This window comes from Chinchilla lanigera, unplaced genomic scaffold, assembly GCF_000276665.1.
Source record: "Chinchilla lanigera isolate Chin_1 unplaced genomic scaffold, ChiLan1.0 scaffold00020, whole genome shotgun sequence".
Classification (NCBI taxonomy): Eukaryota; Metazoa; Chordata; class Mammalia; order Rodentia; family Chinchillidae; genus Chinchilla; species Chinchilla lanigera.
The window spans coordinates 17,000,857-17,028,356 of NW_004955421.1; the positions used below are offsets into that span (position 1 = coordinate 17,000,857).

Here is a 27,500-nt window from a genome sequence, read left to right on the forward strand (position 1 = left end):
CACACACACACACACACACACACACACACAGGATTTGTACACAGGCAAGTGCAAAACAATGCTGTCGCTTTAGGTTCTACCTCATTCGGCATTTCCCCATTGAGTGCATTTTATGCTCGCTCTTCTGCTCCACCTGCCTTCTGTGGTCCCAGTTAGAAATAATGCCTTATTTTCTGATCTTTCTCACCTTCTTTACTTCACTTCAACCATTAATAGATAATTTATTACTTGAATATTCCTCTGGTTCATACTTCTTCTACATATTTGTTCCAGTGTTTTATTAAGCACATAGTGAAAGAGGTTTTATGAACTCTGCAAAGAATGTGGTTATGCTGCCTTCTGCTTTCTTTGAGGCTATCATATTTTCGTTAGAGACAGGTGACCCAGGCTGGGCCCTTGTCCCTGTAAGCTCTGTCCTGCCTTTGATCCATTCACTGCATCCCTCCCTCATTCTCATTTCTATGTATTGGCATAGCTCTGTGTATCCCAGGGGCCTGCGTTCTCTTCAGTCTACGGTTGGCGTCTGCCTTCGTATAACTCCTAAAAGTTTTTGCTTGGCTAGTCTACTTTTGAACAGTTCTAGTTGATACACATTGTCTGGTTTTGATTTCTTGCCTTTTGACATATTGCCATGTATCTGACTGTATAACAATAACATTTGTGTTTATGGGCCCTGGTATTTTCAAAAAGCAAGGAACTTCGAAATGTGGACATGCCTGGTATTTTAATTCTTTTTCTCTTTAACAAAATTGTACACTGATGAATAAATGTTGGTGCTCTTGGTTTATTGATAAAATTTAAGAAGTTTGTTTTTAGGGCTGTTCTAGATATACAAACCTTTTACTTTTCAGTATCTTCAAACTCATATTTAGGCCTGCAAAGCCAGAAATTTCAGCAGCAAATTCTAGTTCCTATTATTGGGAATCATTTTTCCTTGTTTCACTTTTCTTCTTTGTCAGAAGCCAGTACTAATTAGTTTTATATTTCTTTTGATTTGAAGCACTGAGCAAACTAGTTATCTTAGATCCTTTTTTATTAGAACATTTTGAAGAACATGCAACCTAATTGTCTCAGGTTGTCTTGAAGACTTTCACCACAGCCTACCACAATGTGTTGAGGCATTTAAATGATCTCTAACAGAGGTCAGCATACCATGACTCAGTAGCCAAACCTGGTCCATGCTTACTTTTGTAGATGAAGTTTTATTAGGACACAGGTGGGTTCATGATCTATACGTTGTGACTACTTACACAGTACAGTGGCAGGCTGGAGTGGGTACAACAGAAACCATATGGACTGTGACAATGAAAGTATTTACCCTCTTTTCTTATTTTCTTGTTTTTTTCTGTTGTGTTTTTGCTTTTGTAGTACTAGAGACTCGGAGTTGAACCCAGGACTTTTGCAATGAGCTACATTCTCAGCCCGTTTTTTTTGTGTATGTTTTTTTTTTTTTACTTTAAGATAAGGTCTTGCTAAATGGATATATTGAGCTTGAAATCCTTCTGCCTCATCCTCCCAGAGTGCTGCAGTTATAGTGTGTGCCACCACACCTTGCTAGGTAGCTCCTGACCTTAACCCTCAGAGCACTGTTTCACAGATTTCCCAATGGTGTTGTTGGTGGGAGTTTGTGAAATAGGCTGACTTCCAGGCCTCTCAAATTAATACTTGGATTCCTTGGTTCTGGATAGTGTGTGGGAAGTCATAGTTGTCATATATACCCCAGGTTCTTGCTACTCAAAGGTTGTAGAGCAGCAGCTCTGCCATGACTTGATGCCACTTCTTGTGAGAGTCTCCAGGTCTCAGGCCCCACCCAGACTTACTGAATTAGCATCGATGCTGTGAGAAGATGCCCAGGACGGTTGGTGTGCACATTCAAGCTTAAGAAGCAGTGCAGCAAACATGTTCAGTTCACCCAGCTTATGACATCGTTGGAAATAATCCAAACCACCCCCCCAAAATTTGATTAACCTCTCGGACACAGTCCACAAAACAAGTGGCTTGCCATGCTCATGGAGGCCTTCAGTAGAAGCTGCATTGGTGAAAGGACCAGCCCTCTGGCTCCCTGTCCTTAACAGCCACTCTAAGACTTGAGTTGGGGTTCATTCCGTGGCTTAGTGATCACAGGCAAGTGGGATAACCTCTTTAAGATTCTGTTTTTCTCTTGCCTAGGAAATCAGAAACTGACATACGGTGGTGATGATAAGCTGCTGACATTTATGTAACAATTACTTTGTGTGAGCCCTGACACACAGAGAGAACTTGACGTAGGACTTGAAACTTATTTTCCCATTTCACCTTTATAGGAACCCTGTAGCTTACTGTCCTCTTTATACAAGTGGTATAGCTGGAGCCCAGAAAGATTTTATAACTTGCAGAAATCACATTGATAGTGACTAACAATGCAGGGGTTAGATCCAAACGTCTTCCTGATCCTTAGGCCCTTCAGGTGGCTGTCATATTTTTGTGGTCCCCTGGAGGGAGAGGGGGCTGCTTATCAAAATCATGTTGCTCCAGTCTGGAACTTTGATTAGACACTCCAGCGGGTAAGTGGGTAAAGCTTAGGAATGCAGATCAGGCCATATCCTCCAGTGGTTGTAGCCTATTGCAAGACCTGTCCATTCAACCATAATTTAGACAGAACCCCAAGAAAGTCCCTGTTGTTCCTTCTCTTTCATCCTTTCCTTTACCATTCTGCAAGGAGGAATGCCAGGAGGCTAGACACAGAAAGGAGGCTGCGTGTGTCTTGTCGGGTATGGGGCCAAGAAGTGGTATGGTGAACTGTAGAGGCCTAAAATATAAATGGTGGCCGTCTGCTACACCGTGTCTATTTGTAGAGAAGTAACTTATTTAGGGCAAAACAGTGCTCTTTGTGTCAGACGTAAGCCCAGAGGCACTAATTGTCACTCTGGACCCTAAACCTGCTTTTAGGTGTTTGGCAGCCACCATAATCTGAAGAACCATGATCTGGTTTGTCATTGCTTGTAACCACTTGCTTTTGGGCCTTAGAAGAAAGAAAGGGTAAGGAGGCTGTCCGGGCGCTGCGGCATGGTACCGCATCACTACCTGTCCTTCATACAGTCAGGTAGGGCAAGGAGAGAAAAATCTTTAAAATGTTGGCATGCCATAAGGGAAGGTTTACGAGTTTTCTTGACTGTTCGCTTTGTGGAGTGATTAAAAGAAAAAAACTCAACCATTACTCTCTAACAGCTGTTGTAGCTTACTTCAGTAAAGTGCCTTTTACCATAACGCAGCATCATTAGACTCTATAAATCTTTTCCTATTTATTGTGCTTAAATGATAAATGCTTTCTAATAAAATGATATCATTGGTCTGAAGAATCATTTCATTTTAGAAGTTTCTCTTAAATTTGGTTGATTTAAAAAAAATATTTTTCCTTGGGATGGTCTATAACATTGGTGGCAAACCTATGGCATGTGTGTTATTTTTCTTTTAAGATAAAAGATGTTAATGTATGAGTTGATTTTTTTCTGAACTAAATCCTCCGTGTTCAGGTTTAATTACAGTGTTGACGCTTTGCAGTAAATAAGTGGGTTTGGCGTTACAGTTTGGGCACTTGTCTCTAAAAGGTTGGCCATCACTGGTCCATAATCTGCATCTCCACCATAGGTTATTTTATATAGTATGTTCCAGATTCTCTACTGCAGATACTGTTCAAGCCCCCAGTCTCTTTGATCTTGGAGGCGTTCTTTTCTTATGAGCTACTGCTACCCATACAGTTTTCTACCAATTCTGTGGTTACCCTGCCATTTTGTAGGTTTTTGCATGTGGATTGAAGGACTTTGGAACCCTCCCCTGAAACATGCATTAGGATTTTTTATGTTTATTGTAGATCAAGGGTGTGAAGAAAAACGTATGGCCAGGGAAGAGTGTGAAGCAGCCTTTGGGGAAAGTTGGCATTGCTCATTGTACTGGGTTTCACTTTTATCTCTATAAAAGGTTCCTATTAAAATGTACACCTTTATTAGTTGGATCAAATGAATAGAAATTTTCTTTGGTGGGTATTGGAGCCCGAAGTAGAAAAGGAAGCCAAGAGTCTCCATCCTAAAGACCATGTCGTTTGGAAAAGTCCTAGTGTTACTCTATTTCTTTTCTTTTTTTTTTCTTTTTTTTGGGGGGCAGGGCTGGGAGCTGGGAATCAAACTCAGGACCTTGTACTTACCAGGCAGGTTCTTGTGCCACTGAGCTAGATCCCCGGCCCCATGTTACTCTATTTCTGTGTACATGACAACTAAAAGTCCCGTATTCCTAAGCCAGTGACTGGACCAAAGGGGAAAGACTACCACTGAAGGCTTACATGAATGCTATATTTCTTTTCTTCAGGATTTCCAAAGATGCTTTTATGTAGCACACTCCCACCCTATTCTTTCTTGCACTGGTTTCTGTACAGGTCTTCCCTTCTAGCCTGGCTCTGTAGGTCTTTGCAGGAGAGCTACTTCTGCTGCCTGTCTCATAGGGTAATGCAAATGAGTGCATTACGCATGTACAGCATTCCTAAAGTTCTTTATTCCACCCCCTTTTGTAATCAGTCAAGGCCTAAGTATATTAGAAAGTATACTCTCGTCATTAAAACAATAGTGGGAGCTCACAAAGGGAAATTGTTAATATGTGTTCCAGCTTGTCACTTTTGCCTGTGTGAATAAAGAAGATAACCGTTCCTTTGGGAAACTATTTCGGGAATTGAGCAACAGATATGCTAGCCAGAGAATTCTCTGAACTGTAATTTTCCTTTTTGTGTGTACTCAAAAATAACATCCTGATGGGCTCCTGGGTGCCACCACACATACAGAGCACAATTGCCACAGCCCAGGTGGTGTTCATATGGGACAATCCCCTGGGCACGTGTCACCAAGAGTTGTACAGCTTGTTCAGTGTCTTTGTCCATATGGCAGTCTGTCCCATTCACAGAAAGGAGCTGGGGCTGTGCAGGGTGGGGACTGTGGTCAATGTAGTGTGGAATCTGTCTTTGCTCATGGCGCCCTCCTTGTATAATGTGTTTCATCATAGATCTGAGTTGCATGCAGCATGCATACGTATCAGAAGCACGTGCTCACACACACTCATTCACACATTCTCTGGTCCAAGAAGAAATGTGCCAGGTAGCATTGTTGGTTTCTTTCTGTCCCTCGTTCAGCTTTAGAAGCATGTGATTAACTCGATGGGTATAATTTTCTGGCATATGAAGTATATAGATTTATAGGAAGTCAGTGAAAAACACATACACAGACCTTTCCAGGTAATTCATGGAGTAATTCAATTTGAAGGCTGTATGCTCGTCCTAGAACTCTTGCATCAACTGGTTGTTGTTGGCCTGTGTGTGTGTCTGTGTGTGTGTGTCTCTGTGTCTGTGGTGTGTCTGTGTGTGTGTCTGCCTGCCTGCCTGTGCCTCCCTCCCCCTCTCATTCCTTTTCTTTTTTTTTGTTTCTTTTTCTTTTTTTGTTTTTTTTCTGGTACCAGGAATCGAACTCACGACCTTGCGCTTGTCAGGCAGGTGCTGTGCTGCTGAGCTAAATCCCCAGCACCCCTTTCAGTCCTTTTCTTTCTTTTTTTAATTTTTTACTTTCAGTTGTGAAAATATTTTCACTGTTTATTATGGCTGCTAGGCTAATTTTTTTTTAAATCTTAAAATGAAAAAGGAAATGGAAAACAACATCATTATTAACCTCAGAAATCTACGTGGAAGACATTGTGTGGAGGTGTTAGAACTGCAAAGGGGTCTTGGAATCAGGAAAGCAGATTTCTCAGAGAGTAAGATGGAAAGTGAGGACATCTTAAAAGGAACTCGGGAGGATTCTCCAGCGGGCAAGGCCTTCTCCATTTTCTCCATTTATATAGTGTAGGCAAATGTTGTTCTGCTTTTCTGTAACTATTTGTGTTCTTGTTTGGTAAACAAACAGACCCCATAGGAACTGTAGCTGATGACATTTATACTACCTGCAAGACTTCCTTAAACAAATAGACATGCTTTTATGACCTTTGAGTTTCATTTCTTTTATAGTCTTCAAGGAAATTAGTCTATTGGCAGGCAGATCTCTTTTTCTCTTAGAAAATACTTCAGTTACCCTGAAAGATCTTTTGTGTAGTGTGTTTTACATTTTGACCATGACTGTTGAAAGAGTTTGGGGCAATATAATGGCAAGAAGAAAGAGAAACCTAGTATTTCTGTAAATGTTGTGGTATCTGCTTTCAAATGGGTGGTTTTCCAACCAGTGGAATTCTTGCTGATTCTACCTCCAGAGGGCTAATACTCCACCAGACTTAGAACCATTGACCTAGGAAGTAGGCAGGCAACTACAGTTACATTGCTACTGTGGTATCTATTAATGGAAACATTCCGATATGTATGAGCCCCTCTATCAACTCACATTTTTCTATGAGTCATATTTATGACAAGAACAAGATGTCTTGTGTTAAAGATCAGTGTGAGAAATAAATGGCAGTTTACTTTAATTAGAAAAAAATTGACACCAAGAGCTGGAATAATCCAGTGGCGTTTGAATAAATTAGAGGATGGTACAGACAGAAATAAAAAGAAACTGAACAAGGATAAATGGGAACTTGTCCCGAGTTTACCAAAAAAGATGTATTCTTAGGCAGAAGAGAAGTCAGGAACGGTGCTACCACATGTCCGTTCCACAAAGCATGGCAGGCATTAACCGCATACCTGGTGTTACAACCGTGAGCTCTACAGACCAAGTCTGTCCTCGTGGGGCTGACACTGCAGTAGAAGAGAAGGAGAACAAATGCGAAAATATATAATAAAGAGAGTTAAGTTCCAGGGAGGAAGAAAAGGACAGGGAAGGATCCAAGTGTTACTATGTGGGTCTAAGGTTACTGTTTGGGCAAGTTGGTCTGGCAAAGCCTCTTGGTGACCCTTGAACAGATATGAACGGGAAAGGAAATAGCCCCCTTGGCAAAAGGCACAACAGAAGCAAAGGCCCTGGGGCACAGGCAAAATTAGAACATGTTTTATTGCCTCATGGCCCATTCCTTATTTAGTGTGAGGGTGGCTGAGTTGTGTAGCTGTGCTGTGAAATGCAGGCCACTACTTATTTCGTTTGGGTGTGCCTCATAGATTAAACCATGAGGATTAAGTGAGTTAATATATGTTTCAGTTGCTGGCATATAGAAGGTACTCCATAAATACGCATGTTTATTGTTAATGCTTATGAAATATATTTATTTAATGACAAATGAAGACATATTTATGCTCACTGCAGTTTCTGGGAATTAAAAGGTGACTTCTTCCCACCGAGGAAGCTTGTAGTCACAGGTACCCAGCAATCAGAGTAATGATTGCAGCAATAGCATACAGGTAATTGGGATTCAGCATGGAATTTGTTTAAAATGAGAGTACAGGCATATTATAGTGGATCTCTCTGTCTCTCTCACTCTCTCTCTCTCTCTCTCTCTCTCTCTCTCTCACACACACACACACACACACACACACACACACACACACACACGGACACACGGACACACACATACACTCTCTTCTTATGAAACTCTTTAGCACTGAGCTCCATGAAGGAAAGTGTTGTTTCCCTTGTCCGTTGTTGCACCCCACCAGTAGGTGTGCCACATGTCACTACAGAGACCAGCTGAAATGTTCAGAAGAAAGTGATGTGCCAGCAATCAAGAACTCAAACTTTGAGTTATTATCCCCATGTGCGTAAGAGTTCCTGATAGCCTTTGTCAATACGTGCATATGCTCAAACAAGGGGAGAACAGTTATGTTCCTAGTAAGAGTGGGTGTCGGTAATGAACTTGCATCAGAATGGCCTGGAGGACTGGCTGGAGTACAAGTTGCTGGGTTCTACCTTCAGTGTTTCCAGTTCAGTAAGCCAGGGTGGGGCCCAAGAATACGTATTTTCAGCAAATTCTGAGAGACTACTCTTTGAGAACCAGTGGCTGTTCTTAAATTGTGGCATTCAACCCCTTCTAAAGTCCAAAGGTGCAGAGAGGTGATCAGAATTACGATTGTTTAGGAAAACCTAGTTTCAGTCCCAAGGGTTGTCATTTCAGAAAAAAAAAATTCTCCAGACTACAGCCTAATATAAACTATGCCCACAATGGCTTGTAAGTCATTTGTAAATGCTCAGGTTTTGTCTTTCAAGTTTTTTTCTTTCAGTTTTTTTTCTTTGTGTGTTTGTGTGTGCTTTGGTTTTCTACTCTCATTCTGATAGTTTCAGCAGCTGAGCACTTGCTAATACAGAGGCCTAGATCAAGACCTGTAGCACTCGATGTTCTGGTCATCTGCTCAGTTACTGTTCTCTGCCCAGCTGGAGAACTACGCAGAGTTCAGCAGAACCTGATGGGTCACAGTCGATGCCAGTGATGTCCAAACATATTCGATTGTTCACCCCCATCAGTTCAAAAACTTTGAAAATGCGTCTCTACTATTTATTAATATATGCATGTTCTAAAATATTCAAGGCTAAGAGGGGTGAGAAATACACATACACACATATGTATGTTATATTAATACGTGCATATAGGAATTTGAATGTTATTCTATCCACTTGTGGATTGTATGTATCCCAGGTTGGAGGCTGTGATCTAGGACCCCACTACAGTACTTAACAAAGTAGATGCCTTTAAAAACCTGCTGAATTAACCCAGTAAACTTCAATGAAAACCTTGTATTACAGAGAATCCAAAGCAATGACACAAAGTAGGGAGTAATTCTAAAGGGAATGTGAAGGCCCAGGAGTTCTGAGCCAGTGGTTTTGTATCTTTAGCTCACTTATCACTTCATCTCCTGTTTTCTTATCTGCCCCTTGTACCTGATTCTTCTACTTCGGGAGGATGATGTAACTCTGGAGAGTCTTGCATTAACTTCCATACAGAACTGTGGGGGTAGGGAGAGTGAAGTCAGGATTAATATTGGGAATTTATTTGTGCTGTTTGGTTTCTGGGGTATTGTTTGTTCCTCTAACATATGGACAAGGTTCCACATAGAACTTGTGACTCACCAGCGCAAACACGCTTGCATGGACATAATGAGAATGCCTGGTTAATGATGTTAATAACTTCTGGATTAGTGGTGCCTGCGTCTGTATTGACACAGTTGCTCACACCACTCTTTGGAAAGCATTCTGTTTTCTTAGTGAGATGCCAGGGTCCATGCTGCAGTGGCAGACTCTTAGTTACCAACTCAGAATGGCCCTTGCTGGTATCCAGAACAAAAGCTGGAGCTCTGCTGCTTCTTACTCTTTTCCTGTATTTATCCCTTCACTCATCACCTTGCAAACATAGGTATTCTGCCTTTGTCATCACCTGCACTGTGTGTGCGACTGCACTGCGATCCGAGTACAGCAGCCAGCCTCGGGGTCTCCAGCTCCAGCTGTCTGCTTATTGTCCTGCTCACCCGTGCTCCTAGCTTCTGAGAATTAAGATGACATATTTGGCCCAGTGTAGCTGGGAAAGTAGATGGGGCATATGGGAGGTTTGGTTGGTGATGAAAATAGCTGCCTACTCTCTATCATGCTGTCCACTGTGAGGTTCTCACAATTGGTAAAGTCACATAGACAGCCTGCTTATGGGACACACCTAGATCTGGAATAACAGGTTCTGAACTGCACTATACTGTGCTGTCGGGACCTTTGCGGGTCTTTGTCCCTGAAGTCTAGGATGACCTGGAGGCTCTTCCTTCTCCAGTGAAAATTCAAATGAAAGTGTCTCTTCAGCCTTGCTATGTCAACTTAATGAGATAATATAGCTACAGGCTGGATCTTCTGGATGTATATGTTTCCCAAATTGGGGTCATTTGAAGAGATGTCCCAGTGCCATGAGGTTTACTATGTGCTTATTCTGTTTGTATGATTATTTCTTTAAAGCAAGTCACTTCTTGGTTAATATAAAGTGAGTCTCATCATCAAAATGATAACTGAAGAAATCAGAGGTCACTGATGCCAAATATACTTTTTCTGATACAAATTAAATATGTAAGTCTTTAAAAATATGCATTCTTACCACTTTCAGCCTTTTGGCTAAGATCAAGTGTAAAACTACGCATTCTTGCCCCACTTGACATTCTGCAGATCAGCTGTTAGTGTGTGCACATCACGTGTTAGGGTACTTTGATAGGATCCCATCATTTCCCGGAGGGAAAGGACCTTGACTGAACATACTATGCCAAGTGGATCAAACTGCTTCTATAGAAAATCCAAGACGGTCACTTCCCTTCCTGAAATGTGTGTTCACAACTCAGCCCTTCTGCATATACATCCTCTACTTGCAGGCCAAGAGACAGGAAGCAGGCTCAGAGCACAGCTAAAGCAGACCTAGAGTTTGAAGACTGAAATTTTCAGATGTTCCCAGACCCACTGATTGAACTGTTTATCCTGGAATATTCCTAGTCATTTTAATATCTGGCAAACATTTTTCATGGGTCAGATTACCCAACAAGTCTCTGCTAATGTAAAATTGGTAAACAGAAAACGACCTTTTCCCTGTGCTAACTTCCTTCAGCCTTCCCTGGTTTGTTATATATTTGTTTTAAAACCAAATCAGAGATGTGTGTGTGTGTGTGTGTGTGTGTGTGTGTGTGTGTGTGTGTAATTCACAGTACTGGGCATTAAACCCAGGGCCCTTGCATTGAGCTACATCTCCAGCACTTTTTTATTTTGAGACAGGGCCTTACCAAGTTGTCCAGGATGAACTTTGGGTTGTGATCCTCTTGCCTCTGCCCCCAGAATGCTGGGATTTCAGGCATGCAGCCACCATGCCTGTCTTTATATATAGTTATGATCACATTCATCGTAGAGAATTTGTACCTGTGCATAATATTTGATTCTTCGTTTTTTGCCCATTCCCGTCCCCTTCCTTCAACCTTTCTTCCCCTCCTTGTTTACAAAAGTTTTCTGTTTTTCCTTGTATTTTCTTTTTCTTCTTTTCCCTTCTTCCCTGTCCCCCTTGCCTTGTTCACTTTCCCATTTGAACATTTTTCCTTACCCCCAATATTTATATCTATAATTATTAAGTGACACAGGTCCTGCCTCCTTTTGTATAAGGTTATAGCTCTTTGTGAAGTTGCCCAGTGCTACCCGTTTGCATATTTATCCCTCTCCACCTTGCTAAAAAGCCATCCACAGCTCATAAAAAGTATACTCCCCCAGTGCTTCTTCACATACAACCATCGTTTCTAGGGCAGTTAGAGACAAGGAGTTTCCCAGGATCCTTAGTAGACAAGCTGTGGTCCATTGCCAGACAGCACTGGCACCGAGGGTCTTTGTAGACATGTACAGCTTAGAGCTTTGCCCGAGAATGAATGAATTGGAATCTGCATGTCAGAATGGTCTCAAGGCGATTTATATCCATAATGAGGTTTGAGAAGCACTGTCAAAGGACTGCAGAGAACAGGGAAGCTGTGTGTCCTTAGCCCTCTCGGAGGTGCATCAGCATTCTTTGAGTCCTTCTCTTCTCATCATGTTTCTAGCGTATCTGCATCTACCCACTACTATTATTTGATTATTGTTTCCATAAATGGACTTAGATTTTATAAGAAAAGTTGTTGAGAAACCATGATTCTGATGTACTAGTCAAAATTTTGACTGCACTAGTCCAGTATTTTGTGCGTGAATCCACAACTAGCACATTGAGAATATTTATACACCACTGAAACTCATCCAGCCCACCAGGAGTGGCTGGGCCCTGAGGACCATTAGAGAAACGCTACCCTGCCGTTTCTTTCAGGATGGCTTAACATTCAGGAAAGAAAGGGGAAAAAAACACTTTGGTCAGAAATGGTTAGAATATGCTTCTATTTCAGATGTAAAGTTGGTTAAGGTAGTCCTCACATCTCCAGGCACAGTATTGAGAAAAGATAATAGCAATAATCTCCGTTATTGTTTAAAAGCACAAATCTGGGCCTTAATAGACTAATTCACAGTCATTCCAATTGCAAGTTTTACTCATAAATATATCACAAGGGAATGTGAAATCCTCTAATTAAACGTGATTTGAAAAGCAGCAGAAAATTGAGATGATGAGCATTCTGGGGAAGGAGAGTCAAGGATTCCCTGCATGAGAGAGGAGAGAGAAGCATGCATGTTTGTTACAGTTTGTAGAGGACTCCATCTTTATTCACTCTGTGTACACCCTTTAAAGGCTTTAATAAACCACTTGTCTCTTTGTGGTAGGATTATAGAACCCATTGTCAGCTTGCTTTGGGAAACCCAATTAATAAATAAATACATAAGGTATATATATTTTTTTCTGTAGTGAATGAAAAGCAAAAATGAAGACATTGTGCTAGAAGTATGATGTCTCTGTTGTCTCGCAACTCTTTGGACCAAAATAAGAAACCCATCTATTTCTAGAAGTGTTTTCTGTGACAGTTAAAGAGAAAGGTCATTTCCCCAGCATCTCATTGATCTTTCCTCTTGATGCTACAGTATCAAACTTGGCGTTTTATGTTCTTCAAGAGACTGTGGTTGAACTTCCAGCTGACTTTGAGGAGATAGAAGAAAGTATGAAGTAGTCACAAGAATATGAACTCTGAAATGAAATGGAAAATTATGCTAGAAATTTAAGGAATCATCTCTGTTACAATTGTGAGTCTACATTCGTTCTCTTTATAAGGTCATTTGTGATCAGGTTCAAAGGCCATCTCACCCGTGTGGTATCATTTTATGTGGCTGAGTGTTTCATTCACGGCGATGTATTACACATTTCACATATGTTGGGTATCACTTAGTTTTTGAAAATTTAATTTTAAAGCTGAAGTCTGATTGTATTTTTGGATATAGTTTTATAATTACTGTTAATTAATGTTCTTAAATCAAATTTATATTCCCATATGCAAACCTACAAAATCCCTAGCATGAAACTTATAGTCTCATTGAATGTAGGACATGGTGACAAAATAACAGGCAGGGAAATAAGAACTAACAAGTGGAGAGAAAAGAAAGACAACATAGGATTATTCTTGTGTAAGTAGTCATTAAAGAATTAAGTGAATAAATGAAAAAGCTTTAAAATAATAGTGGCTTGTACTGACACTTGCCCATATTGTGATCACGGTTTAGTGTAAGACACTTTTTATTACTATAATAGTTGTGAAACTTTGCATCAAGAGAACTGTGTTCTGGAAACCTGAGGCATCTGTTCTAATTAATGTTGGGCTGGGAATGAGCGGTCTGTCTCTGTCCAGACAAAATCAAGAGGCTGTGACGGACTTGGGAGGGGAGGGTTCTCTGGCTTCCAGTGTTATTGGGGGAAGTAAAGAAGCATGCACGCTTGGGCTTGAGGCCAACAATGTGGACACGTAATAAACAGCAGTAGGGGAGCAGAGGTGGCTTGTCAACAGAGTGGTCTTCATCCTTAGCATCCTGAGTGCTTACCACAGGGTTGGAGTTCCATAAACGTGGCTGGCTGGAGGAAAGTCCTAAGTGGTGAGAATGAAGGTGGTGGTCAGTGGGGGGACGGGGAGGCAGCACAGCTTCTAAGTCAGAGGGTGGCCGGTTTAGTTATGCTTTTTGGTGCATTTGCCCCTGGGTGAGGAATGCATTCGAGAGGAATAGCAGCAGGCAGCAGGGAGGACACCATCCCTCTGACTGGAAGGCATAAATCTCATGCGTTCCTTTAACTCATATTCATTAAGCACCTACTTATGTTCACTTTTCAGTAACCAGCTGTGCCACTGGTGCCAATCTCAGCTGCATATCCTTGGCGGAAGCTTGGAGGCTTTACCACTGGGAGGAGCTCTTGTGTGGTTCCCTTCAGTTTTCAAATGAGGAAGTAGAGGTCAGAGCGGTTGAAGGACTTGCAGCGTTCCTGGTTGTATAGCACAACTGCAACGATTAGGTCTTCATTCACTGAGCTCCCTGCCCTCCCCATGTAGAAAGAGTACTGCCTGTCACCTGAAGGTAGTTGTACTCCATTGCTGTGTTAAGCGGAGAATTCTGCACAATACATTCCGAGACTTCTCAGCACACAGAGGGTCGACAGGATCTAGGAAACAGTTATCCCTGGCACTCATTCTTTAAAAAGTTTCGCTACGAAGGTTTTATTTAGACTAAAAATTTACTCTGCCCTCATCCATCTGACCTTAAAAGTTATTTTATACTTTAATGTAATGTATAAAATCTTTTCAGAATGATAAACATTATGTTGAGGGGAAATCTAGAGAAAATGAGATTTTAAAAAAATGTTCCAACATTGCAGTTCTGTTAAAATTGATTTTTAACCAAGTTACCACACGATTCACTGGGGACAGAGCAGTATAGATTGGAGAGTGGCTGGAGCTAGATGTTGGCAGGAAATGTGGAGTAGCTGCTAATGGGTTCAGGATTTCTTTGCAAGGGAGATAAAAGTGTTCTATTGTAGCAGTGGCTACACAGCTCTATGATGCTCAGACCATTGAATTATACAATCACTTATGTATGTACTGTCCAACATAGGAAGTACAATTCAGTGGAATTTAAATAAAAAATCTACTCCACAGTATCAAGTGATTGGAGAATGACCAACAGAGTCTCCCGTAACTTAATTGGTCAGGTACCACGCTAATGAGATAAAATGTAGTTTATGATTGGGGTGGGGGTGGGGCTCGGCAGGGCTATAACCTTTTGCTGCAGATGAATCAGAACTTTAAAGAGGAGGAGAACAGTCGAAATTGGAGAGGAGAAAAAACAAATTAGCAGAAGACATAGAAGACAGACATGAGACTGTGCCTGCAGTTGAAGGAAAACTGGTATTCAAGTTGGCAGGAAATGTCTTGGGATGTAACATGGTCCTCTTCATTTCCTTCAAAGATCCCTCTTCTCTTGGTTACCATAGAAGATTCTAGTTCATAGGACTAATAGCATGAGTCACTAAAGACTGCAGATTCGAAACTGAGAGGTTATCCTTTTACGGGTTAATTTAATAATTGTAGTTTCATGTTTAGGTTAGATAGTGAACTTAGGAATGTAACAGGGAAGGCACCACTGAGGACCCCTAACCATCATATAAAATTTGCTCTAAGGTCAAGGTCAGTGTGGAAGCTAAGACTCTGGCTGACATTTCAGTGTAGAAAGAATAAGTAGAACAAAAATATGCTATAAAAACGTCACCGAGAACACCACCATCACATCATACTGGATATATGTGTATTTATTAGTATTGTGTAATGCCAGGAATTACCACATATTTATATGTAATTATGCTTTCTGTGGCAAGATGATTCTCTCTAATCTGAAATACTGTCACTATTCTCATATTAAAATTGTATTTAATTTTTACATATCAAGACAAATTTAAATCAACTGGCTCTTATCAAATGCATGTCTCTGTGTTTCATATATTCAGGATAAAATCATATAATAGAAAGTATCTTCACAGTAGTTTCCGCTGTGGCTTTGCGTAATGCTGATCTTTACCTACAAGAATGTTTTCTCAGGAGGTAAACACTAATTGCATGTATATCCACACTGCAGTGAAACAGAACAATGTATTTATTGTCTGTTCATTCATAAATCTACCGAACATTTATTGAGCCCATGCTTTGTGGGAGGTAGCATTATGGAAATGAATAAGTTGTTGCTGCCCCAGGGAATATTCAACTTGGGAGTTTATAGTAATAAACACTTTTTTAAACAATTGACCCTAAAATTTTAAAAGTTTGATTTTGGGGCAAGCACAGTGAAATTCCTTAAAAGCCAAACGCATCTTTATTGGTCACTGACCTTGATAGGCCGTTAGATGTCTTCCGGTGCCACACTAGCGAGCGGCCCCTGACTTGCTCGTGTACACCACCGGGCACACAGCTTTTTCTCACCATCAGCTCTTTTGCCCACTATTCTTCCTTCTATACACACGGCGCTAAATTAATTCAAGTTAAAAAACACTGTTTTCCTCAGTTGGTACTGCCTTCTTGTGCTTTTCGGCCTAAGCCAAAAGGCAACAAGAATGTAAATCTTGTTCCCCTTTGATGAAACAGAAAAGCTCCCATTCACAGGTGCAGCTGGGCTCTGCAATGGCGCTGCATCCCGAAGGCCTGGATGGCCGGAAGCGAGACTCAGCCACGCATGCAGCAGGCACGTGACTTTCGCCGCACTGCCGTCACGGCAAATGGCAGGCCGAAAGTCAAGTCCTGCATAGTCCTCATTTGTTTCCACTGTGTGCAGAAAGTCAGCACTTGCATGTCAGAAAATTCCTACAGTACATAAAGTGAGAATTTCCAAGATATGAAAGCTGATATGGTGTTAAGTCATTTCTTTGCCATTGCTGGCTCCCAGAACCCCTCCCCAGAAGTGACAGCTGTCAGTTCGTTGTCTTTCCAGAGATACTCTCCCAGGACACCACCACTAGCCTGTTTTCTTTCCTTCCAAAGCCAGGCACTGTATTGCAGACCATTAAACATTAATAGTATACCGTCATACAAGAAAAATGAAATGCAGGTAAAACCGTATATGTAGTTTGTTTCCACTGTTGAAAATAATCCATAAGAGGGGATGTGCCAAGCAGTAATAACAAGCCAGGATGGAGTGGTTGGGGCAGGGAATCACTTTCTTTAGCAACCAACTGCCTGTTATGTGAACTTGTAAAAATAAGAGCATATGATCTTTTCATGGTAAAGTTTTGAGAGATCTTCTGGTGTGTTGGTACATACTTGGTGTGAGGGGTTGGTAGGTCTTCAGGCTTTGTGTACAACCAGTTTTCCTTCTGAGGTCCAAGTGAGTTGTCACTTGTCCTTAGTGATACCAAGTTGAACTAGGAATAAACTCTCAGAGGAGCGTAGTGTTTATTCAGGGCTTAGATCTTTCATGGGAACCAAAATTAGAAAGGAAAGCAAAGATCATGTTAAATGATGCACTGTTGTATTTCTAGTCACTGATTCCTCCAGTGAGTGAGTGTTATTTTCTGAATACCCAGTTTAACTCAAGAACCATATTAAAGTTACCATTTGTAATTGTTAACTAGTTGTAATACTTTTGTATTCTAAGTAGTTGACGCTCCTGGCCTCCAAATTGAAGAATACCACAAAATACATACAAGAGCTTGTACTGCACTTGGCAAGTAGCATTTCTGAACAGCAACTTGATACCAGTATTCCTAGTGAATTTTAAATCTGCTGTTCATTACCCTGAGTACATCTTCTGATAGAAAGTGGTGGTAGTATAGGAGATGCTTATCATGATAAATTTTACTTCTCACTTTACTTACACATACAAGAAACGAAGGGAGTTGCAATGTACAAAATAGAGGAATAGCTAGATTTATTTGGGCAAATAACTGGAGCTAATGTGATGGGCTAGTAGTCATCATTAAATAAAGTTTTCACAGACAAACTGATAACCTGAGGAATTATTTACAGATTTAAATGTAAAAGAATAATATTAATCTTCATGCCTTAATTTGTCAAAAGTACATGTGTTTATATGTATGTAAGGGCATTTTTTTTCCCTTTTCAGTGTTCTCTATCATAACAAAATATTTATCACAAGAATACTTCATTCTTAATTAAGTTGCTAAAGAAAATAATTAAGGCTAGGAGTTTTTTTTTTTTTTCTGTTCTTCTTCAACTGTCAATTGAAAGATTTTCAGAGTTTTTTTTAAATGATTTTCTCACCTCCCAGCATGTGTGAGAATTGTAATACTGTTAAAAGTATTGTGTTTTTTCTAATACTGTCAGTAGATTTTTAAAATTGTATTTTTACATCACATCTGCTTTATTCATTCACAAACTGGAAGAGGAACATGAGTGTTTAGTACTTCTTTCCTTGGGTTCAGTGGAATTTTACCCCTTAACTGATTAGAGAATATCCTCTTACCATCAGGCTTTGTAGGTCTCACTATTGCTGCCTTAGGTCACTGGTTTTATTCTTTCCTTGTAAGAGAGGCATTTCCTAGTACTTTTACAAGTTATTTTTCAGTTTTATTTCATTTTGCTTTGAGTTCCCATGCAGTATTTACTTTCTCTTTTAGGGCAAAATAGCTCATCGTTATTTTCAAATTATATTAGATTTCCAGCGAAATCATTTAAATGTCATAGGGAATCTAATCATCTTTGGTAAGGTGTTATTCTGTGTATATGTGTTTACTGTAAATGCTCCTTAGCGAAAGTGTTCGTAATGTGCTCACTGCGGATTAATTATAAGTCAGGGACAAGGGGCATTTGTGTACGTATGCTCTAAGAATGTGAATCAATAAAATATATGAATACTCAACCTGATGGTAATGCGAACTATAGGTGGGGTGGGGTGCATGCTCACGCGCACGTGCGTGTGTGTGTGTGTGTGTGTGTGTGTGTGTTCATTCACTGAGCCTGAAGTTCGAAGTCAGGCAGACGCGGCAGAGTTGGTTTGAAATAGCCTCCCTGTGAAGGGAGTGTGCTTGAGCAGGAAGCAGACGTCTCAGCGTTAGTTTCTGTTCAGTACAATCTAAGGCTATGGAAACGACTGTAAAAATAATTTGTCTGAAAGAAGTCTAGATGCAGAGACCTAAGAGAAAATATTTGAGAATATGGTTCATCGTGGAATGCAACAGAGCCTCTTCCCCAAGCACCACATGGTGCGGATCAAAGCATCCCATGACTTGGATCTGTGTGGCCAAATCATTACCGTATTGATTGGAACCCCGTCGACACGTTAACCCATTCCTGCTCACACAAAGTTTTCTCTCATTTTTTCTTGAGTAATTTTAGGAATGTAACGTTCCTGCCGCTGTTAGCTTTTTTTTTTTTTTTTTAGTTAACCATTTACTTGGATATACTTGTCTTGCTAAATTGTTTTTGTTACTATTAGTCTAAATTACTGTTTAATTGTACTATACTTTTCTGGATAAAATGAACTTGTGAAAAAGATACAGTTATGTGAAAGCAGTTTTAGGGGATGAGAGGAAGAAAAAATGTATCATATTGGTAGAAAACATAGCCAGAGAACCCCAAAATCAAATAGAGATTGTATAATCTTTATCTTGTAGATTAAATAAGTTGTAGCTTCTGAAGGAGCTCTTTGCTGCTGAGTACCGAGCTTCGCCTGGAACAAAAACCTGTCAAACACTTCTCATACATAGAGGTACATTTCTAACATTTAGGTAATTATACCTCAGTGCGTTGAGAACATAATGTTCTAGCTCTTACAGTTTAGCTCTTGCTTTCAAAAAACAATGCAGAATTAATTAGTAAATTCCACGGGAAATGACAAGGAGAGATTTGTCCTGTCTGCAAGTGGGCCTGAAGCTGCTCCTGCGTTTCTGCCCCGGTTGGTGGAATGGTTCTTGGCAGCATATTGATTGCATGTCTTCTCTGTTTTTCTTTTCAGTATGTCCCACGAGGAGCACCCCCATAGCCATCCTCTCTACGGACATGGTGTATGCAAGTGGCCAGGCTGTGAAGCAGTGTGTGAAGATTTCCCATCATTTCTAAAGTAAGAAGGGTTTTATTTGTCATCTCCTTTACATAGCCATCACCTTCTGCGGCTCATGGTTGTGCTCCCTGATGCCTTTCTGGTGCAGTGTTTCACACCAGCCTTTAAGCGTGGCCTCTGAGTCACAAGCCCTGAACACTGTCATGCGAATTGTTCCAAATTTTGTCAAGGGCTGTTCTTTCAAGGAAAAGACACCTACACCTGAAGGCAGTAAGAACTTTAGTAAAAACCTGTGTACCTGTGTACCCACTTTCCAGAGTGACAGTGATTAAACAATTTGAAATAATTTAGTTTTTGCTTTTATTCATGTCCATGGATATTAAGTAAATGATGTACACGCTCCCTCTAACCTTAAAATCAGCATCAGTTATTGGTTAGCTGCTGCTCGGCGCTGGAGCCCCTTTGTTGTAAAACCCAGAAAGGGACACTGAGGAAAAGCTATTAGTTACATTTTTATCTTTCTCTGTTGGTGTTGACTTGTGTTTAGATCCTTGTTCTTACAAGGAGAATGCAGGAGGCTTGATTTCTACAGTTAAAGTCTGACAAAATCTTGCGTTATCCCCTTTGAGCCTATCACAATGATAAAAGTCTCTAAGTAGTAGATGATATGCTAATCTTCTCATAACTGAAGTGAACACTAAAATCACATCTTAATGTTTCCCTTACCTGTGTCAGCCTGTAGTTGAAAAACTTTAAACAGAACTGCTCTGCATTTCCGATACCATGTACCTATATTTAAAATATTGAATCATTAGCTATGGATTAAGTGTACTATATGTAATACTTCTTATGTAGTCAAACATATGCATGTGTATAACTTCTACATCTCTGGGTATGTAATAATCTACAAAGTTGTTGCTGGGGATCCTTTCTCTGAAGCTTGCGTTCTCATTTTAGCCCCAGGGAAACTGGTGGCTGATTTACAAGCAGTTTGCTTTGTGTGTGCTCTTTATATAGTTAGAATAATCTCAATATCTGTCTTGATGGATCTGGATACAAATACTGTAATAAAGTTACCCTTAGAGATATATCGAATGTTACCTGCAAGCAGTTTTGGTGAATATAGGTTTTTGATTGATGCCCAGAAGCTTATGAATCTATTTCAGTTTCCTGTTTTGAATATTACATTCCAGGAGCATCCTACTTCCTCAAAAATTTTAAAACTAAATTTTTTTTAAAGAAATGTCCAAAATTGGTTTCAGATACAGTATCAACAAACGAGAGCTGACATGCTTTTTTAAAAAAAAATCATCAGTGATCTTTAACATTCAGATTAACATTATTGTTTTCTGTATTAATCACTCATTATGGAATCTTTGTCTAAATTGTATTTATATAGTGAGAGAAAAAGAACTGGGCAGAAACCACTTTTAATTTTTGAGTTCTTCTGTACCAGTGTTAGGTAAACAGCTTACTGATTTATCTATCGAATATATTTATTTTTATAAAACCTCCATAACTGTAAATTGCTGTCATTGCTCTGTAGGACATGCATCAACTGAGGAGTGAGAAAAGGGAAAGCCAAGTTTCCAAGTTTGATCTATTTAAAATTTTCAGTTATGGTCAAACTATTTCTACTGTAATAATTCTCAAGGCAAGAAATAGGTAGGTAGGTAGGCAGATAGACAGACTGACAGATATTTCCAGATCTAGAGAGGGATGGCTACATATGTACATACATAGAGATGGAGATATTTCCAGATCTAGAGAGGGAGGGAAAAGATAATTTCAAATTACTGTGAGTAGTAAAAGAAAATAGTCTAAAGATCATTGGAATCAGAGCCTGGGCTTTATTCCTCTGAAAATGCCTATTGGCTGGTGTGGTAACCCATACCTGTAATCCAAGATGCTCCAAGAGGCCCAGGAGGGGGATTGTAAGTTTGAGGCCATCTTGGGCAACCTAGTGAGACCATGTTTCAAAATAAAATTTTAAAAGGGCTGGGGATATAGTTCAGTTATAGAACATGTGCTGAGCATGCTCCAGGCCCCGAGTTCATTCCCCAACCCCCATAAACAACCCCAAGCTGGCCTGTTCTGCTCTTAGGATATTACACGTCTGGCTCCTATATTGGAAACCACCTGTCAGTTATTTACTGTGGTTTTGCACATGGCGTGACACGTTCTCAGTTCCTGTTTGCTCAGTGGAATTGGAATGCCCACTGTCAACTGGCAGAACGAAAGCTTGGTTATTTCCTAGCACTTATTTCTTCTGAAGATGGTATTCAGAAGTTTGTTTGCAAGTTGTGTAAATATATCATGAATTGGCTTAAGCAAACAAAAAAAAAGGTAAGGGATGTTTATTAGCTCCTGGAAACAAGGAAGTCCAGTGGTAAAGGTAGCTTCAGACATAGCTGGATCTAGATGCGTAAAATTATTGGAGAAGTGATTGTCCCTGCTGTCTTGTGTTCTCTTCTTTCTGACCCTTTCCAAGTGGAACTGAAGAGGACAAATGTACATGCCCCAGTTCCACAGTACATCTCTTTTCCCGTTTCCAGAAAGAGCCATTGGCAGAGTGCTACTGGTTAAGACTGAGTCATGTGTTCTGGTTTTGAGCTGGTCATGGTGACGTTTTCAGGCTTGCATCACGTGCTAACCTCACAGCAGAGTGAACTGCTCAGCCCACACAAACCTGCTCAGGTCCTCGGTGAGAGACTTCATCCCAGAAAGTAAAAATGAGTATTCTGAGCAAAAAAAGGGAGAGCAGATGTTAGGTAATTTGGGGGAAAACCCTGTAGCACTCAGTATTTTCTTGGTGCTTTCCTGAGTTACACATTGATTGGTAGTCTATAACAAATTCAGGCTCTGACTTCTCCTCTGTAGCATGATTTTTAAAGCTTAGAAATTCAGAGATGTCTTCACATATCAGGATGTCATCAAATGCACTGCAAAGTAAGTTAGTCATTTTGTAGATTCACATCTCCCACATGTCTGCTTGGTCCTAAAGGGGCATCAGTTGGCTTTCTGCGTTGATTTGAATTGAAAGAAGCTACTGAATTTTTTTGGTTCTAATACAGTATAAACCACATGGCTTCTTCAAATAGTATCACTGTGGGGTCATTGTTTTCAGAGTGATCATTTAATTATTTCTTCTCAAATCACTGGGTTGGTAGTTTCCAAAAGCAGCTTCTTGCTGGGTCTGCTCTTTAGTTATACCTTGTGTTTAAACGTCATCATTTTTTCATTCATTCATTCATTCATTCCAGTGCTAGGGACTGAACCCAAGGCTTTCCCACTGAGCTACATCCTCAGCCCTTTTTTTTTACTAATTATTATCAGAGAGAGACTCCCTAACTTCCTAGATTGCCCAGACTGGGCTTGAGCTTGTGATCCTCCTGCCTCAGTCTCCCAGAGTGTTGGGATTATAGATATGTGCTTCATCATCCAGCTTAGAAGTGATTAATTGTTGCATATCAGGAATAGATCATTGTGCTTGGATTCTTACTTAATAGAATGAAATGTTGCTTTGAGATTTTGCTTCATAGATATTTTTCACCTATTTTCTATCCCCTGATTTTACTTTATTCTAGTAGTAGTTTATAATTGACATTGAATAATGAAATAGGTACAGTTCTAATATCTCACATATATTAACTTATTTAATTCTCACAGTCATCTTACTGTGCTGATATTGTAATTTCATTGCCAACAAACAGTTAAGAAAACTAAGGCACAGATAGGTTAAGTGACTTACTCAAAATTGCACAGCTAGTAAAAGGTAGAGTCAAGATCCAAAAAAAAAAAAAAAGGATCCAAACTCTGCTTTCAGGGGGCTGGGGATTTAGCTCATCGGCAAAGCACCTGCCTGGCAAGCGCAAGGTCGTGAGTTTGGTTCCCGGTACCAGAGAAAAACCAAAAAAAAACAAAAACAAAAACAAAAAAACAAAACAAAAAAAAACAAACTCTGCTTTCAGGGTCTCGTTTGAGAGAACCTACTCTTAATTGCTGTACTATGCTGCCCACTTTGCACTAATGGTTTCCTTTCTACTTAAGATAGTGGGTGTAAAAAAAAGTTTTTGAGAAAGGCAGATTGAGGAGTGAAGCCATTTACTACTGTTAAAGTGTTCTTTGAGCTAGTCATGTAGCTTCTCTGAGCCTCAGTGTCAACACCTATAACCTGGGACATGAATAGGTTGTTAGAATTAAAAGGTGCAGCATGTAACCCACTGAGCCTATGCAAGACACTATCAAAGTATTAACACTTCTTATCTATCTAAATTTGTTTGTTTCTTTGCATGGTACTGCAGCATGAAGCCAGGACCCCGTGCATGCTAGACAGTGCTGTACCACTGAGCTGCACTCCCAACCCTAAGTGTATTTTAAAGGGAACAGTAATTTTAAATATCCAAAAATTTTTGACATATTTAGTGAAGTGTTTGTGGTTCTACATAGCGTTGATGTGTTGGAAGAGACTGTTTTCCAAAATAATTTTTTTCACCATAAGTTGCCTACATCGTGTCCCACACGGGGAAAACCCTCAGAGCAGAGAAAGGCAAAATTTTTCCCTTATAAGCAAACAGCACATATTTCAGGCTTTGCAGGACATACAGTGTCAGTCACAGCCACTCATCTTTGCTGCCATAGCGCCAGAGCAGTTATAGACCCTCCACAATGCAGGAGCATGGCTGTGTCCCTTGGACTACAGTCTGCTGGCCTCTGGCCTAGGGTCACATTTTTGGTGTCATGCCCTATTTTTAGCTGAGAAATGTTTCTTGCAGTCTCTGGACATTGTTGTGTTGGATTAGGTTAGTTTGGATCCATGGAGCCCTCGAGTTTATTCATATTTAGAGGGACTACACATTCAGGTCATACCGTGTCATTTCATTCACCAGCCACAGGCGTTTTCTTGCCTCTTTGGTTGCAGGTTCTTCACTTGGGTTTTTGGATTCCATAGCAGAAGGGAAAGTAACTTAGCCTGGTAACTATTTTCTGGTCTTTTTTGGCTCCAGTACCCTAAAGATGTAACTGTCACAGAGGCCAAGATTAGTTATTCAGGATAAAACACCCACCTAACAATAAAGGGCCACTGTTAACAGAGAGAGGGCTAGAAGAAAGGGAGGGGAACTCACAGGTTGAAAAACAAGGCACATTTTCTTTTCCCAACTGAAGAAGAAATATCATAACTGCTGGTACATGGAAACCAGAGACCTGACACTTAGCTGTGATCATGCTGCAGTGTTCGTTCCCAAGGTGAGCTATACCACTGGGCCCTTGATTTCAGAGATAAACACTGTACAAATAACCATGCCTTGTCTTTCCCTCATAGCCAACAGAGAGGCCCCAGGCTATTGTATGTGTTTATATCCCCGTTTCTTCTCAAAACAGGTCACAGTTTTAGTGTTTGAGTTTCTTTTCTTCTTTTTTTTAAAAATCCATCACCCATGAGTTATCATGTGACTGCTGAGTTTGTTAGCTCTAACTGATACCAGCAGGTGCTTATGCTAACTCTAATGAAATCACCGAGCCCTGCATTGCTTGGAATCCTCTGATAACAGGAAAACAAAAACAAGCCCAGTATCATCCCCAGAGGTGAAGCTCCTTGGAGTTACTCCATCCTCTCCCTAATTGAGTCAGTGTGTTTTCCCTTTCAAACAAGTTTGAAGAGATGGTCTTTACCAGTAAAAATATAGATTTATAATTTGTAGTTCTTTCTTTGCTCGTATGCTTTGGCAAGGTGGATTTAAGTGGGAAATTCTGACCATGTGAATATAGTCATACCAAATCTGAACAACTAATTTGAAGACAGCAGTATGCAATATAACAACTGTGGGTGAATTCTTTACCGTCATGTTCAGTGAAACTCTGTATCCTTTCTAATTTTTTTTGTTATATTTTTTATTCTCTTTAATGGTTTGATCAATCTTGCATTCTTACATCTGGTAATCTGAGCAACTTTGTTGAAGATGACAATATATACTATAACAACCAGTGTTTAGTCCTATCATTTTGTTTGGAAACCCTGTTTCATTTTTATTGTTTTTGTGTTGTTTTGTTTTTGGTCTATGTTGTTGTTATTTTGTTAATTTTTTTATTCTCTTCAAAATAAAAAATGTAATAAAGTCACACCAGCATATAGTTTAAGGAATACCACGGAATCTTCTGTGCTTGTGATAAATATCTCCATTTCCCTTATTTTTCTTTTTCTCCTTTTTTTCTTGTGTTTGCTGTGTTGGGAGTCCAGCCCCATGCCTCGTGTGCAAGCATTCTATCACTGAGCAGCATCCCCAAGCTAGGTTTCTTTTAGGCTGTAACTTGCATAACATCCAATAAAAGTATAATTTGTATCCTTGCTTAGTATTCCATTTGAAGAGGTTTTTTTTTTTTCCCTTTTAGTTATTTCTCAGAGAAAAGCTCCATGCAAAACCAAACAAAACAAAAATTCCTTTGCATGTTAGTCAGATTGTATGTAATTTATGAAAGCCAAAGTAAATTTTGTATGTGCTCTAACAGAAGACACACGGAAAACGTTGAAAGAAAATACCCAGAGATGGAACTTTGACCCTTTCACAGAGGTCAAGGGCTGTAGACAGTAGAAAACATTTCATTGGTAATTCACTTTAAAATTTTTTCTTCTGTGAATTTTACTTTTCAAAACTGTGAAGAGCTTTATGTGAAAGAAACTACTAAGTGTGCCCTGTAATGTTTTCACAAGTGTTTTTATCATGGTAACATCTTGTTTACTTTAGTTCCCTGCCTAAAACTACTTGGAACATGTTAAGAAAACATTTCGAGAAAGCCCCGACAAAGAGGCTTTTGTTTAACAGCCACCGTGAGGCTGCATGGATCACAAAGGTGTTAACTTTCAGCCCCTTAAGCACTTCCACATGAAATTCAAGCAACTATGTTTGTGGTTTTGGAAAAACAAAGTGTATGTTAAAGAAACCAGGTATATGCTAATACATGTTGGAGGAGCCCGGATATCATAAATTGTTTCAAAGCCACTTATGGCTTTTGCTTGCTCGCCTGCATATTGTGGAGTGAAATTACCACTAGTTAGTACAGGAACCTCAAGCGCTGGTACAAGGAAAAACTGGCTGTATCTGTGGGTATATGCAAATCGAGTCCCAGCCTCAGAATTTAAATCTCAGGATTATGGGGGATGCATTTCTCCCCATCAAATCTGAGGCGACAAGTCTTTGAAAACTGCCAGATGAGCTCCATGCTCTTATGAAATTAACTTTTCTACTTATATATTTTTCAGTAATTTTAGAAATATAAAAAATTGGCTGTTACCCTGAAATGAAAAAATTTCCCCTTTCAACATTTCTTCTTTAACCTTTCTGACATTGCTCAGGAGTTCAAGACCTTCCCTGGTACTTGAAGAGGTCAAAGTGCCTAAATACCACAGTGCCCTCTAGTGATATATAAAATATTAGAAAAGTTTAGACAAGTTTGCCAAGGATAACAGGCCCAGTGCCACCACTTTGCTCAAAAAAAAGCAAATAACATTTGAACATATTTTTTTTTCAACAAACAGATTTTAGTTAGAAATGCAAATGAAATTTAAATTTTCTTGTAATCTTGAAAGCATTAGAAATATTTTTGAATGCCTACTTCTGCAGTTAATTCTACATATAGCTGCAAATGTGTATACAATACATGTATTTCACTGCAGAGATATTGTTGCGTGTTCTTCTATTCAAAGAACCATTAGTTAGCATAGGTATTTCACATGGTCATTTCCGGTGTGTAATTAGAAGGCATTACTTAAAAGACAGGGATCATCTTTGCTTCATACTTTTATTGACACTGTCTACCATATTATGGCCATGTCTAAATGGTAAAATTTATTATTAGCAATAGTGTCACAAAAGTCTGAGACAGCGATTTTCCTTTCAATAAAAGTAGTTAAAAACCTTTTAGAAAATCCATAATTTTGATTGCTGGTACTTCATAAATGTATAACTGGTACTTTTTAGCTGTCTCTTTAGGGAAAAATGAGTTTTATCACCTGCGGTACCTGGGTTAATGAAATTGTGTGTTGGAATTTAGCCAGGATGAAAGATGAGATCATTCCAAGACACTAATATTGGCAACAGGTCTCGTAAAAAGCTCTGACTCTTGAGTGAAGTATCATTACATTTTTTTATTATTATTATTTTATTTAAATTGAGAGATTTAGCTAGTTGT

At 39.8% G+C, this 27,500-nt stretch overlaps 1 protein-coding gene across 10 annotated transcripts in view; it reads left to right on the forward strand.

The window, feature by feature from the left end:
• Positions 1-27,500, forward strand: part of Foxp1 (forkhead box P1) — a 480,479-nt gene that overhangs the window by 405,412 nt on the left and 47,567 nt on the right. For all 10 annotated transcript variants that reach the window (XM_013513674.1, XM_013513677.1, XM_013513676.1 and 7 more), the window contains one exon: positions 19,269-19,373. In XM_013513674.1, the coding sequence (XP_013369128.1) occupies positions 19,269-19,373 (105 nt within the window). The remainder of the gene's footprint in view (positions 1-19,268; positions 19,374-27,500) is intronic.